This window comes from Carcharodon carcharias, chromosome 18 (genome assembly GCF_017639515.1).
Source record: "Carcharodon carcharias isolate sCarCar2 chromosome 18, sCarCar2.pri, whole genome shotgun sequence".
Classification (NCBI taxonomy): Eukaryota; Metazoa; Chordata; class Chondrichthyes; order Lamniformes; family Lamnidae; genus Carcharodon; species Carcharodon carcharias.
In genome coordinates, this window is record NC_054484.1 from 70339286 (window position 1) to 70355283 (window position 15998).

Genomic DNA, 15998 nt, shown 5'->3' on the forward strand with positions numbered 1-15998 from the left:
TTTACAAACAAAAGAGCACACCAAATAAGGTAAGTGTAAGGAAAAATGGTAAAACATTAAGAATTAAGGGCTCTATCTGAATGCCGGCAGCATCCGTATCAAGATGGATGAATTGATAGCACAACCTGAATATTCAAGGGTATTTGATGTTTTGGAAGGACAGGAAGAAAGGAAGAGGAGATGAGTGGACTAGGTTAATAAAGAATGAAATCAATACAGTGGTGAGCAGTTATCTTGGTTCAGATCAAAATGTAGCATCAGTTTGAGTGGAGGTTAAGAAATTGCAAAGAAAAGTCACTGGTAATAGTGGTTGATAGGCCCCCATGGCAGTAGGCACGCTGTAGGACAGAGTATAAATTAAGAAACAATGAAGGCTTTAAGATAAGTATTGCATTAATCATGGGTAACTTTAATCTTAATATAGATTGAACGAATCAAGTTGGCAAACGTAGCCTGGAGGATGAGTACATAATGTATTTGGAGCAGTTTCTTTGAACAATTCGCCCTGATACCAACCAGGGAACAGACTATTTTAGACCGGATGATTTGTAATGAGCCAGGATTAATTAATGACTTCGTAGTGAAGGTGTGGTTCTGAAACTATTATCTTAAACTTAAGTAAAGGCAATTACAGGGAATGAAGACAATAGGCTAAAGTAGAATGAGAAAGTAAGTTAAAAGGTAAGAGGGTAGAGAACAAGTGGCAGAAATTTAAGGAGATATTTCATAGCTCTCAACAAAAGTATATTCCATTGAGAAAGAAAGACGTTACAAGAAGGGTGCACCATATGTCCCTAAGGATGACATCAAATTAAAAGAAAAGATGTGCAATTCTGCAAAGATTATTGGTAGCCCAGAAGATTGGGAAAATTTTAGAAACCAGTAAAGGATGACTTAGAAAGAAATTAGTGTGTGAGAAAACTAGCAAGAAATGTAAAAGCAGGCAGTAAAAGCTCCTATAAGTATAAAAAGGAAGAGAGCAATTAAAGTAAACATTGGTCCTTTAGAGGGTAATAATGGGAAACAAGGAGATGACAGAGACTTTGAATAAGTATTTTGTTTCTGTCTTCACAGTAGAAGGCACAGAAAGCATCCCAAGGATAGTAGGAATTCAAGAGGCAAAATGGAAGAAGGAATGTAAAACAGTAATGATCATTGGAGAAAAAGTGCTAAGGAAAATAATGGAACAAAAGGCTGACAAGTCTCCAGAACCAAATGGCCTGCATCTTAGGGTGTTAAAAGAAATGGCTGCAGAGATGGTAGTTGCATTGGTTGAAATCTTCCAAAATTCCCTAGATTCTGGGAAGGCCCCAGCAGATTGGAAAACCGCAAATGTAACATCACTGTTCAAGAAAGGAGACAGACAGAAAGCAAGAAACTGTAGTTTACTGTAATATGTCATTAGTAAGGAGGGACATTTAGAATCCATTAGTAGCAGGACAGTTAGAAAATCATAATACTATCAGGCAGAGCAATATGATTTTGCGAAAGGAAAATCATGTTTGACAAATTTATTAGCATTCTTTGAGGATGTAACAAGCAGAGTCGATAAAGAGGAACCAGTGGATGCAATGTATTTGCATTTCCAAAAGGCATTCGATAAGCTGCCACATGAAAGGTTACAGCACAAGGTAAGAGCTCATAGTGTTGGGGGTGGCAAACTGTAACTAATGGAGGGTTGCATGGATCAGTGCTGGGGGTCTCAACTATTTACAATCTATATTAATGTCTTGGATGAAGGGAGAGACTGTTTTGTAGCCAAATTTGCTGCTGATACAAAGATAGGAAAGTAAAGCAAGTCCTGGGGATATAAAGAATCTGCAATGGGATATAGATAGGTTAAATGAGTTGAGCAAAAAGTCAGCAGATGGAGTATAATGGGAAAATATGAGGTCCACTTTGGCAGGAAGAATAGATAAGCGAATATTATTTAAATGGAGAGAGACTGAAGAGTGCTGCAATATAGATCAGGATGTCCTTGTACATGAATCTCAAAAAGTTAGCTTGCAGGTAGACCAAGTAATCAGGAAGGCAGATGGAATGTTGGCCTTTATTGCAAGTGGGATGATATATATACAGGAAGGGAAGTCTCTTTGCATCTGTATGAGGCATTAATGAGATTACACCTGGAATACTGTGTACAGTTTTGATCTTGCTTAAGGAAGGATATACTTGGTTGGATACAGCTCAGAGAGGGTTCATTAGGCTGATTCCTAGGTTGAAGGGGTTGACATATAAGGAAAAGTTGAGCAGGTTGGGTCTGTACTCAGCGGAGTTTAGGAGAATTATCTTATTGAAACATGAAAGTTTCTGAGGGAGCTTGACAGGGAGGATGACAGAGAGGATACTGGGAGGATGTTTCCTCTCATGAGAGAAGTTAGTTCTAGGGGGCACAGTTTCAAAATAAGGGGTCTCCCATTAAAGACCAAGATGAATTTTCCTGAGAGTTGTTGGTCTTTGGAATTCTCTTCCACAGAGCAGAGGTGGCTTTATCATTGAATATATTCAAGGCTGATTTAGGCAGATTTTGATTAACAAGGGAGTTGAGGGTTATGGGGGTTAGTCAGGAAAGCGTGATGGCCACAATCAGATCAGCCAGTATATCATTGAATGGCAGAGCAGGTTTGATGGGCCGAATGGCCTACACCCTCATTTCTTATCTTATGAAAAATAATTGTTCTTTTAAAGGGTACACTTGATAATGTTGAGGAAAGATTTGGCAGGGGACCTTTCTGACTTGAATTCTAAGAGGAGGAGGAAAATTTCCTTCCTATTTCTGACTCTTTGATAACCTGTTCATTCTAGGTATAAGAATTCTGTGACTCTGAATGACATCCTTATATTCATGTACTGTATGTTAGTTTCTCCTTTGGTCAGTAGTTGTGCACTCACTTCTGAGTCATAAGATTACAGATTCAATGGCCTGAGCTTTGCAGCTGCAGAGACTCTGAAATTGTCAGCGTTCAGTATCATTACAACTGTAAAACTGACAGTAACTTTCTGGCATATGCACATGTGCACTAAAATGTGGAAATCCTAACATAATCAGTGATTCTGGGCTCCTCCACATGATATGCTGTTAAAGGCATCGCAGATAGCAATTTTTAGATAGCACTTGAACTAATGTGAATTTCCCCTTTAGACTGTGTTTAAAAAGAATAGAATGAGAGTGCGAGAGGAGGACCCTGAGGCAGGCAGTCAACTAATTTTACTAAGATGAGATACAATTTGTCCCAAGTGGACTGGGAACAGCTACTTGCAGATAAAACTGTGTCAGAGCAGTGGGAGATATTGAAGGAGGAAATAGCAAGAGTACAGGGCAAATAAAGACAAAGTGGGGAGACCAAGTCCAGAGAACCCTGGATGTCAAGGGACATAAAGGTTAAGATTAAGAAAAAAAGAGAAGCTTATGGCAGATACCGATGGCTCAATGCAGCAGAGCCTCTAGAGGAGTATAAAAAGTTCGAAGAGAACTTAAAAAGGGAATTAGGAAAGCTAAGAGAGATGCATGAGAAAACATTGGTGGGTAGAATAAAGGAAAACCCAAAGGGGGTTTTTAAATATATAAAGAGCAAGAGAATAACTAGGGAAAGAGTAGGGTCAAATAGGGACCATAGAGGTAATGTGTATGTGGACCCGGAAGACGTAGGTACAGGCCTCAATGAATATTTTGCGTCGGTCTTCACAGTGGAAAAGGATGACGTAGGTATGGACATCAGGGTGGAGAACTGTGAAATATTAGAGGAAATTAACATTGAGAGAGAGGAGGTACTTGCGGGTTTAGTGGCCTTAAAAATGAATAAATCCACAGGCCCAAATGAGATATACCCCAGGCTGTTGAGGGAGGCAAGGGAAGAGATATCAGGGGCCCTGGCAGTAATTTTCAAATCCTCCCTGGCCACAGGTGAGGTGCCAGAGGACTGGAGGACTGCTAACATTGTCCCATTACTAAAAAAGGGAGGAAGGGATTGACCAGGAAATTACAGGCCAGCCAGTCTAACCTCAGTGGTTGGGAAATTACTAGAAAGAATTCTGAGGGGCGGAATATATCTGCACGGAGAGACATGGGTTAATTTGGGATAGTCAGCATGGATTTGTTAAGGGAAGGTCGTGTTTGACAAATTTAATCAAATTTTTTGAGGTAACTAGGAGTGTTGATGAGGGTAATGCTTTTGATGTGGTCTACATAGACTTGAGCAAGGCTTTTGAAAAGGTCCCTCATGGCAAACTGGTCAAGAAAGAAAGAGCCCATGGGATCCAAGGCAAAATGGCATGTTGGATCCAAAATTGGCCGAGAGGCAGGAAGCAAAGGTTGATGGTCGAGGGATGTTTCTGTGACTGGAAGCCTGTTTCCAGTGGAGTTCCGCAGGGCTCAGTGTTGGGGCCCTTGCTGTTTGTGGTGTACGTGAATGACTTGGACTTAAGTGTGGGGGGTATGATCAAGAAATTTGCGGATGACACGAAAATTGGTAGGATGGTAAATAGTGAGGAGGATAGCCATAAACTGCAGGAGGATATCAATTGACTGGTCAGGTGGCCAGAGCAGTGGCAAATGGAATTCAGCCTGGAAAAGTGAGGGGTAATGCATTTGGGGAGGGCTAACAAGGCAAAGGATTACACTATGAATGGTAGGACCCTGAAGATCAGAGAGATCTTGATGTGCATGTCCACAGATCCCTGAAGATAACAGGGCAGGTGGATAAGGTGGTTAAGAAGGCATATGGGATACTTGCTTTTATTAGCTGAGGTATAGAATATAAGTACAGGGAGGTTATGCTGGAACTGTGTGCCACAAATGGAGTACTGTGTAATTCTGGTTACTACATTACAGGAAGGATGTGATTGCACTGGAGAGGGTGCAGAGGAGATTTACCAGGATGCTGCCTAGGCTGGAGGGTCTGAGCTTTGAGGAAAAATTGGATAGGCTGGGGTTGTTTTCCTTGGAGCAGCGAAGGTTGAGAGGGGGCCTGATGGAGGTGCATAAGATTATGAGGGGCATGGATTGGGCGGAAAGGAAGGCACTTTTTCCATTAGTGGGTGGGTCAATAACCAGGGGGTATAGATTTAAGGGAAAAGAGATAGAAGGCTAAGAGGGGAGTTGAGAAATGTTTTCACCAAGAGGGTGATGGGAGTCTGGAACTCACTGCCTGAGAGGGTGGTTGAGTCAGAAACTCTGGCAACATTTAAGAAGTATTTAGATATTCACTTGCATTGCCATTGCCTCCAGGGCTATGGGCCAAGCGCTGGAAGATGGGATTAGTGTAGTCAGATCTTTGTTGACCGGTGTGGACACGATGGGCTGAATGGCCACCTCCTGTGCTGTAAACGTCTTGAGAAAACCCAGAGAAGGTTGCTCTTTTTTAAAAGGTGTAGTAAGTCATAACCACTAAACAACCTCTCTGTCCCTGAGAAACCAGTTTTATATTTGGAATGGCAAGTTTCTACATTATGATCATTCCATAAAGTTTTAATTTTTTTAACAGTTGATATTCCTGTTTCTATCTTATTCCAATGTGTATGTCCCAATCTTTACTTCACTCTTTGTAAAAGACATAAATAGATGAATGGTAACTAGTCTGAGAACTCTTCAATATGAGAGGTTTCTTATCCCGCCTAATGGCATCACTGTTGCTGATCACCTGGAGGACCCTTAAACTTGGCACCAGGATCATACTAACATCGGGAAAGAGGAAATACATGCCACAGAGATGCGAGATCTTGTGAGTAGCTTTCTTCCAAGTGAGCGAATGCCAACATTTCGCTGCTGACAGCATAATCTTGACCAAAGCCTTATTCCAATGTTTGATCATTTAAAACAAAGGCAGTTCAATGGAGTCATGAGGAAGTGGTGAATTTTTGACATGCTGCCTTATGGATGAGATATTAAATTGGGCTCCATTTGACTTCTGAGGTGGATGTGAAGGATCCCATGGCATTTTTCAGAAAAGAATGAGGATTTCTCTGTGCTATAGCCAACAATCATCCCTCAACACAACCAAAGACAGGTGAACTGCTCGTCGATCTTATTTGTGGTACCAGGTGCACAAATTGATATATATGGCTGCAAAATAATGACTGCACTTCACAGTAGTTGACTATAAAGCACTTGGGAGCATGAAGATATGAAAGGCGCTACATAAATGTGATCCCTAAGCACCTAGGCGGAGATCTGGGAACAGTTAACTATAGCCATGGTTGCAAGGTCAGCTTAAATATGAGGAAAATGAAAACTGAGCAGAAAAATGTCAAAGCCCGTTCTGTTGTAAAGCATGTAGTTGCAATGGCAGTTCAAACTAAAAGCTTAATACTTTTTTTTTAACAGAGCAGTTAGGCAAATGGCCCAAGAGCAGTTCTTCCTGATGGCTACCAGATGCTGTATGGGACATCGACCTCTACTTTTCTTCATTACTCTGCTCTTCACTGTATTAGCAGTAAGATTTTTTAAATAACTTATTATAACACTCTGATTACACTAGATTTAATTTTTGAAGTTTAAGCTGGAGGTGACAAACAGGAATGAGTAATCAAACAATTGAATAATCAGTAAAATTGAATGCATCGTAAATTGTTGACATGTTGATTTTATTCAGCTGTTTTAATGCTATTGACTACATTTGGATGAGTTACTTGTTTTCCTGTTGCCAGAGTACTGCAAGAGAGAGAGCAAAACATTCAGCAGACTACTTCACACTGTTGAGACATCTGCTTAACTATGCATACAACAGTAACATTAACCTGCCCAATGCAGAAGTTCTGCTCAACAATGAAATTGACTGGCTCAAGAGGATTAGAGTAAGTAAAGTTTTGTGATTTAGAAAATTCAGCCTTTCTCCAATAAAAAAGGTTTTTGATACAAAAACAGAAATATCTGGAAAAACTCAGCAGGTCTGGCCGCATCGGCGGAGAAGAGCAAAGTTGACTTTTTGAGGCCTCATGACCCTTCAACAGAACTAAGTAGAAATAGGAAACGGGTGAAATATAAGCTGGTTTGGGGGTGGGGTGGGGGGTGATATTTGCTGTGTGTCAGCAGCGTTCAGAACCTTTTTATTTTTAAAAATATTTTGCACCCTAACTGTAGCAGTCCATGTTGTGCCCACCTGAAACCTGAAGTTGAGTGACCTGCTCCCAGTTCATTACAAGCACAAGAAGGTGTGTTTAAGTGGCCCAGGGATGAAAGCCCCTGATTTTCCCTAATCATGTTGTCCATGTAATTGAGAAATATGCAAGTTTTGCTTGGTATTTTCCCAAGTTCATAGGGCTGAGTTGGGAAGTACTGTTTGTCATGAATCGAAGGTGCAGATACTCATCCTGTCACTGGAATGGTATGTTGCTGCCCCACGGTAATGATTACATTTGGCTTCTGTATCTCATTATATGGGTTGAGTCTGTTACAAAAACGTTGTTGATTTGTGTTCAAAACTATACATACTCGCCAGGTGCTACATTTGCGTTTCATGATGCATAAAGGTATTGGGTGATCATTAAGTTTGCTACAGTCTTCCTGGGTCAATGAAATTGTACTGATTTCCTGTTTGTTGACATTTTCAAATTCATTCATATTCTCTCATTTGACTTCCAAAATACAGTGGAGCGAGAGGTAAATATTATTAAGGAACGCTGCTGCTTTTAACTGCTTTGTATAATGTGAAGCCATGTTAATAAGGTAATTTTTCTTTAGACAGGACCTTCTAGGCCATGTCTTCCATGTCAGAGGTTCTTTCTGTAAACAGTATTTTTTTGTTTATAGTTTTGGGAAGCTTTGCCAGGATTTTTATTAAATGTCAGATTGTCAATACCATTTTGACTTGATACTAGATGCACCACAATATCAGTCTGAAATAAAAACTCTCTGAAAGAAAATGCTGGAAATGTTAAGTTCTGACAGTATCTTTGGAGCAAGAAACAGATTTAACCTTTCAGGCCTGTGACCTTTTGTTTAGAACTGGAATCAGTCTGTTGAGACCAGTTTTGGTCTCAGCTGACTCCAGTAGCTATCAGTTGATACCATTTCTGTTCTAACGTTTGCATTGTACAAAATGTTTCCTCCTTCATATCTGACATGCACACCACCTGTGTTTGTTCTGTTGGATGTTGCCATTCTTATCATTATATGAGCAGTATGAGCCATACTTCAGGCTCAGTGTGTGTTATTTATTGGGAAAATTCAAAACTGAATTCCTTCAGGTAGAATACTGTCTTGTGTACACAACTTCCAGCTCTATCAGATACACAACCAAGCATACTGAGTCTTTGAAGTTCCAAGAATAATTCATTGCTGCATATTGTTTTGTGCTAGCTGGCATGACTCATTCACATAAAGACTGAGCAGACAGTACCAGTTCTAGTGAAAGTATGAAACATGCTCTGGCAATCATATCATAGTATTCCTAGTTTGTCTCACTTACCCGCCTAAGCTGAAACTGACATGGAGAGTGGATGAGAAGATGACAAATGCTGGCTGTGAATATTTATGTCCTACTTAGGAGAGTGATTTCCAGAAATGCGGGCTCACTCTTGAGCTTTAAGAATAAATTAGATAGATACATGGATGGGAGAGGTCTGGAGGGTTATGGACTAGGTGCATAATATTTCGGCACAGACTAGAAGGGCCGAATGGCCTGTTTTCTGTGCTGTAGTGTTCTGTGGTTCTAAAGGCTTCTTAGGTGCTGTAATAAAAATATCAAATCAGACAGCATCTGTGAAGATAGGACAGTCAGGCTGATGTTTCAGTTTGATTCTGGCTAAAAGTCACCGACTTGTAGTTTTAACCCTGCTTTATTCATGATACAGATTTTGCCTGAGCTGAATGTTTCCAGCATTTCCTGTTATTTAAGTATCCAGCATCTGCTGTATTTTGATCCCCTCAGTGCTGTTTTGGCTTATTGAGCTTTATTTCTACAGGTGTCTGGATTTGTTAACGTAGCTGTCATAGTACTACGTCACAAATGCAGCAGAAACTGATGAGTAGAACGACAAAAGGCATTACTCCTTCAGAATATTAAAATACTTTTTGACCTGCAAGAATAGGCTAGAGACCTATTATTGTGTTAGGCATCCTAGACTGTAATTTGTTCTCCACAGCTTGCCAAAGCAATTGGCCATAAAACTTTTAACCCTGTGACTGACATCAAAGGATAAAATAGATAATCCATCAAAGACAAAGCTTAATTTCTATCTCAAAAATTATTTGAATTAGCCTTGACATCGGGAATTAAATATTGAACACTGAGGGACCAGAGTGGTTTAGATGTCTATGCAGATCAGGATTTGATATTCATTTACCTGCAGCAGTGGGTTTTGCCATGAATACAGTTTCAAAGTACTCAAGCAGTTATTTGTTTTCACACCAACTTGGCCTCTGCATGAGGGCAAGCGGTGAAGGAAGTTGCTCTCCGTTCCCCTTGCTGCACCCCCTCACTTCGTTGCGAGTGGTCTGAAAATGTGTAGTATAGTGTTTCCTGGCCAATCAGCATTAAAGACTTGCTTGATCTTGTAGCATCTGTGGAGAGAGAAACAGAGTTAACGTTTCGAGTCCGCATGACCCTTCTTCAGAGCTTTGATACTGCTAGACCTGCTGAGTTTTTCCAGCATTTTCTGTTCTTGTTTCAGATTTCCAGCATCTGCAGTATTTTGCTTTTACCTTAAAGACTTACTTGTTGGGGATGGGGCAGTGTCATGAGACAGGTTCAAAATTTTGTTTGGGAGTAGCCTAATATTTGTTCTGTTTTTGGAGGCCTGTAGTGAGTGGATAAAAACTTGCTCAGGGAGGAGAGATCTGAAAAGTTGATTAGTATGGTGAGTAATATAGATGAGCACTTGTTTGAAGATTATGGACAGAAGCTGAAAAGTTACTCGTTGGTTGGAGAAGTCAAGGTGGAGGTTGAAAACTGACTGGTGGGTTGGAGTGTGGCACTCAAATAGTAGCTCGCTGTTTGTGGGTGGAGGCGACAAAGTTCCACTGATGTGAAGATATTACAATCCTGGAGTTGCATGGGCTTTGCATTGTTACCCCTGTGCCACTGTTGGGTCACCAACATGAAAAGTTAATCTTCAATTGAAATACTTCACGCTCAACCCCCCCCCAGACACACGCGCGCACACACACACACACAACGCCCCCCCCCCCCATTTAGCTTTCTTGATAACACAGGCTTAAAATATTTTCTCTACTTGGTTTGTGGAATCGGTTTACTAAAGCTTGGATTATCACGTAATGTTTCACTAAGGTCCTTTCCTACCAAGGAGCAATGAAGGGCCATGAATGAGTTAGAAGGAAACAACTCGCATTTATGGAACTTGTTTGGCATCCTCAGGACATTCCTAAGTACTTGGATTACACTGGATTACATTTGAAGCATAGTCACTTAATGTTGTTAAGTGTTGTTGTTGACATCTAATTTGCATCAACAGGGTCCCACAAAAAATGACATTTGTATATTATTTTTAATGGTGTTGGTTGGGGAAAGAAGGTTGACCAGAGCAAAAGACAACTTCTGTGGTGTGCTTCAAATGGATTTTTATCTACCTGAGCCAAGTAGACCTCACTTTAACATCTTATCCGTAAAACTGTAGCTTCTGACATTACAGCGTTCCCATAGCAGTGTCTTTAAGCACCATCTTAGATTATGTGCTCAAATACATAGTGGGGATGATTCCATATATGGAAAACAAACCATTCCTAAATTATTCCCTTTATGTATGGATTTCTCATGACTGTATTAAGTTTAAGAAGGGGAAAATGTTGGGACTTGCTGTAACAGACTGATGTTTAATAACATGCCATATCTCAGTTCCAAAAGAGAAAGTCAGTACATTTGAGATGTTGCCAAAAAGTAGGCACACTTTTCCTTCTAAAAACAATAAATGGATATACACTGTGTGATACCCCTGTTTGTGAAAGAGAACTTCATTGCACAACAACTTGTAATTGTACAGCTCCTTAACGCAATGAAACTTCCTAAGTTGCTTCACAGGAGCATTATAAAACAAAGTATGACATTGAGTCATTTGAGATGTTAGGTCAGTTGACTAAAAACTTGGTCAAAGAGGTACATTTTAAGGAATGCCTTCAAAAAGGAAAGTAAAGTAGAAAGGCAGAGAGGTTTTGAGTGTGTTTTCCAGAGCTTGGGGCCTAGGCAACTAAAGGCACAGCCACCAATGATTGAAATAAGAAGTCAATTAAGAGGTGTGCAGATATCTTGGAGGGATATGGGATTCGAGTAGATTAGAGATATACGGGTGAGGCCATGGAGCGATTTAAAACTAGGATGAAAATTTTAAAAAGAAAATGTTGCTTGACTGGGTGCCACTGTAGGTCAGTGAGCGCAGGGGTAATAGGGGAATGGGATTTTCTAAGAGTTGAGACACGGGCAACAGAGTTTTGGATGACTTAAGTTTACAGAGGGTAAAATGTGGGACACTAGCACCAAGAGTGCATTGGAATAGTCGAGTCCAGAGGCCACTAAGGTATGTATGAGAGTCTCAGCAACAGATGAACTGTGGCGGGCAAAATCAGGCAATGTTACAATAGTGATTATGTGAATATGCGGTTGGAAGCTCAGCATAAGAATCAAATGTGACGCCAAGGTTGTGAACACTGGCTTAATCTCGGACTGCAGCAAGGAGAAGAATGGAATTGGTAGCTAGGGAACGGGAATTGGAGTGGGGACCAAAAATAATGGCTTTGATCTTCCCAATATTTAATTTGAGGGAATTTCTGCTCATCTAGTACTAAATGTCAGTTAAGTGGTCTGGTAATTTTAACAACAGTGGAGGAGTCAAGAGAGGCAGTGGTGAAGTAGAGCTGAGAATCATCAGCATACTTGTAAAAACTTATGCTGTGCTTTAGGATGATTTCACCAAGGGACAGCATGTAGATGAGAAATAGGAGAAATTCCAAGAATAAAAATAGCTTTCAATCTTAAACTTTGCCATTACTCCGTTGAGATGTTCCAAATGTAGCTCTTAGTATTGTGACACTAACATTTGTTGCTTGTAAAACAAATGGTGCATGCTTTTGATTAAATTTCCTTCCATGTTAATTCTTTTTTTCACAAACATTAGGATGAGGTAAAAAGAACAAGTGAAACCGGTGTTGAAGAAACAATCCTGGAGGGTCATCTTGGAGTCACAAAGGAGCTACTCGCATTCCAGACACCTGAAAAGAAGCACCATATTGGCTCGGAGAAAGGCGGCGCCAATCTCATTAAGGTATTTCCTAGTAATGAACTTCAAGTTAGTTGTTTGTGGTATTGTTGTAGTGTTTTATTCATATGCATGCTATTAAAATGTCAAGTAAATCTTATTTTGTTTTTTGCTTTAGTACATCTGGGCAAGAAGTATAACTAGCTAAATGTTAAGATAAAATGTTTTAATGGGGTGTGCAGAGCTGTTGTGTGTCTTAGTTTGAATTATAACCCTTTTTGAACAGTGAAAATACGCTAAGTTGAATTGAGATTTTTTTTTAATGTGTGTATATTCCTATCTAACTCCGTCTTGCATTTGGCGTGTTCTCTATCAATAAACCTTATTTTCTGTTAGATTTTTTTTAAGCTTGCACTTTTGTTTCAACTATTATAATTTAATTTTCTATGGAAACATTTGAAAGCCACTTTCTTTTGTAACTAATATAAAAGCACCACTGCAGATGCTGGAAATACTCAGCAAGTCAGGAGAGTTAATGTTTCAGGACTGATGACTGGAATCAGGCCTAAAGTGTATTTTGTTATGAGAAGAGGGATTTGGAATAAACAAACAGGCCCTTTAAATAAATAAGCAGGATCCTGAATAAGAACAACAACATTGGGAGCTCAAAGTTTAGAGTTGCGATGGATGGTTGGGGTGGAAGCTATGTAAAAGATTTTGGAGAATGAGGCTGGGAATGAAGAGAGAAAAACCAATTGAGGCACAGTGAGGGATGGTAAGACTTGAGAATTATGAATAATTATAACTAGACCCAAGGCAGATACTCTGTAGTACGAGCAGGACCAACATACTAAGTGAGTATGTTTGAAAGAGTACCATTTTTAAAAAGTTTGAGAATGGTCAAGAGAACGGGACTAAGTGGACTGAATGGTACCTTTTTGTAATAAAGTTCATTGATTCTTGTCAAATCACTAATGTTGTGGGGGTGAATAGCAGGCAGTTGGCACCCATTGCAAATATAACATATGTCATTTGTGTTAACATCGAGGATTTAAAAACATTTGTTGACCTCTTACAGGTTTTTACATGAGTAACAGATACTAAACATAGTCCTCAGTTGAAATGAGATTAAAGGGTGGGGATAATTAGACAGGGACATGATCATGATTTCACCATGTTTTAAAGTCATACATTGTGGCTTTATTTTTGTATCAGACCTCAGCTTCATATTATTTATAGTTGATTACCAAAACTTGCGGGAGTTTGGAAAACAGAAGTAATATTGGGTGAAGAATCAAAGCTTCTCTGCAGCGCTTCTTACAAGTTACATTGCCACCACAATTGGAAGAGTGTAATTAATGAGAAGTTTACAATAGACCATTTCCATTTCTAAATGTGGACGTAGGAGCTTATGAAAGAAAGATTGACAGAGAATGCATGTTGATAATAAGATTTTGATATAGATTAGTTAAAAATGGCATTGCATATGGTAAGTTGGAAGATGTAGTTGGGAACCTGATGGAAAAATGGATGGGTGAAGAAAATAAGTTTAAAACCACATTGCATGAATTTGGCACCTGAAAATTGTACGATTTCAACCAGGCCTTTTTTGTGTGTGTGTAAACGTAACTGAGGAGTAGGGACTGTGGAAAGTTTACACAGGCAGCAGTTTTGATGAAGAAGCACTAAGTTGTAATTGGAGTCTGACCAAGAATCAAGCATTGATTAGTCAAGGTGCTCAAATGTTTGACAAAAGGTAATTGTAGTTAAAGAGCTATAATTTTTAACTACCTAGCATTGGAGATGGAAGCCTGTGGGAAAGAGACCAAAAGTGTTTTAAGAGTGGGGCCAGGGCATTATCAAACCATTAAGGCAGGAGGGACTGTGAATTTTGATTGGGAACTAGAATCTAGTTGAATCTGCAGGATGGGGAGGAGGAAAACTTTGAAGTTTGGGTTGGGGGCGGCTGGGGTGGTGCTAGGGAATGTGGGGTGCTTAGATGGAGAATTTTGCAATAGCTGGGCAGGGAAGCTGAGCAGATTTAAGTCTTTGGACCAGCAAGCAATGAATGCCTGGGTTGGGCATCAGCCAATAACTAAAAGATACACAAGTTATGGGCTAAGGAACTGTCTGTTGAAAATTGTTGAAGTAAAAAAGCAAGTGTAATCAGTTGAAGTAGGATTAGAGGGAGGGGCATTGTTGCCCACATTTATTACTAAGAACTATCAATATAAAAAACTGTCAGTGATTATAGCTTGCGCTCAGTGCTGCTGCAGCTCAGTACTCCCCTGCCTACGTTGGGGAAAGTGACTACAAGGTGACAAATTTACCTATGTTCACACTTATAATTAAATCTAGCAAATCAAAATGTATTAAGTTAACAGGAGGTACATGTGGACACTAGATTTTTAGTATCTTTTGTTTGTGCCTCAGATCTCCTGTTGTAATTGTAATCTCTGAAAACAGTATATGATCTTTGGTAGATATCCATTCTGTATCTTTATCTTGCCCGCTGTCATTTACTCAATGTTTGCATTACTTCGCCTGCAGATCACTTTCCCTGAACTTGCCTTTGCCACCCTGCTCCATTTGCTACTTATTGTATATCTTTTTATTGGTGGGGAGGGGGATAATTACCATATTGCTTTCTAGAGCAGCTGTGTGTTAAGGGAGGCAAGCAACATACTCAATGATTTTTTTGAATGCAGTTTGCTTAATTGTGACCATACCTGGGATACTGCAAATTGTTCAGGGCAGCACAACTTTAGAAGTCTGTTCTGGCCTTGGCAGGAAGTGCAGTGTAGATTTACTAAATTAATACCTGGACTTTGAGGAGAGATGAAACAAAATAGGGATGTATTCTCTGCTGTTTAGTATGTTAAGGGATTATTTTATCAAATCATTCATGATATCAGAAAGGATAGATTGGGTCGAGGACGAGGAAGGCTTAGTTTAAAAGTTAGAGCCAGACCTTTCAAGAATTAAATAAAGAAACGCTTTACCACACAAATGGTGGTAGATGTTTGGGAACTCTCCCGTAAATGGTGATTTATGCAAGATCGATTGTAAATTTTAAACCTGAGGTGGATGAAATTTTATTGGACAAAGGAAATAAGGATTACAGGGCAAAGGCGGGTCTATGGTGTTGGGTCACAGATAATTTCGTTGATTGGCGGAACAGGCTCCAGGGGCTGAGTGACCCACTCATGTTCTTATGCGTGTGACTCTCCACCCCACTTTAGTTGTTTTAATTGTTACCATTCTGTTTTTCCTCAGTTCTTAGCAGTCAATGCAACTTTGAACTTCTCAAGAATCTCTTTCCTCGTATACTTACAATGTAACTTATAATCTTTCCTCCATTTCCTTCATTTTCACACACAATTGCCCTAACACCTCTCTTTATTGTTTCTGTACTCAGCTTTGCCATATTCTTTGGCTGTTCCTAAAAGTTTCTCTGAAATTTTTCAACACTTCCCTTTTTTTTTACCAATGCACTTGCCACCACAGCCTTTCTGCTGTCAGCTTTCTTCCTTCTCCCTGAAATATTCATACCTCCAAACCACTTCAACAGAACTCTCAACTACCCCCTGTTGTGTCACACATCCAGCTTTACACTTCTATTCAACTCACCACAAACTGACACTAGGTAATTATTTTCCTAAAACTTCTAATATTGGCCAGACCCCCAAGTACTTGGTGAGGTCCGGTTAGGGACCCATAACGTTTTCTTTAAAGAAGACAAAGTTTGAGATTCCAGACATTTGCTCAGCAAAGAAAGCAACAAGATTCCACTGGGGTTTTGAACAAGCAAAAATTAAACCTTACTATACAAGGTCAGAAAGATATAATAATTT

General features: G+C 39.8%; 1 protein-coding gene across 3 annotated transcripts in view; it reads left to right on the forward strand.

Annotated features, from left to right (window-relative positions):
• The window catches only part of usp9 (ubiquitin specific peptidase 9), a 353775-nt gene that overhangs the window by 244175 nt on the left and 93602 nt on the right, over positions 1-15998 (forward strand). For all 3 annotated transcript variants that reach the window (XM_041210976.1, XM_041210979.1, XM_041210975.1), the window contains 3 exons: positions 6323-6431; positions 6646-6792; positions 12064-12210. In XM_041210976.1, coding sequence (XP_041066910.1) covers positions 6323-6431; positions 6646-6792; positions 12064-12210 — 403 coding nt within the window. The remainder of the gene's footprint in view (positions 1-6322; positions 6432-6645; positions 6793-12063; positions 12211-15998) is intronic.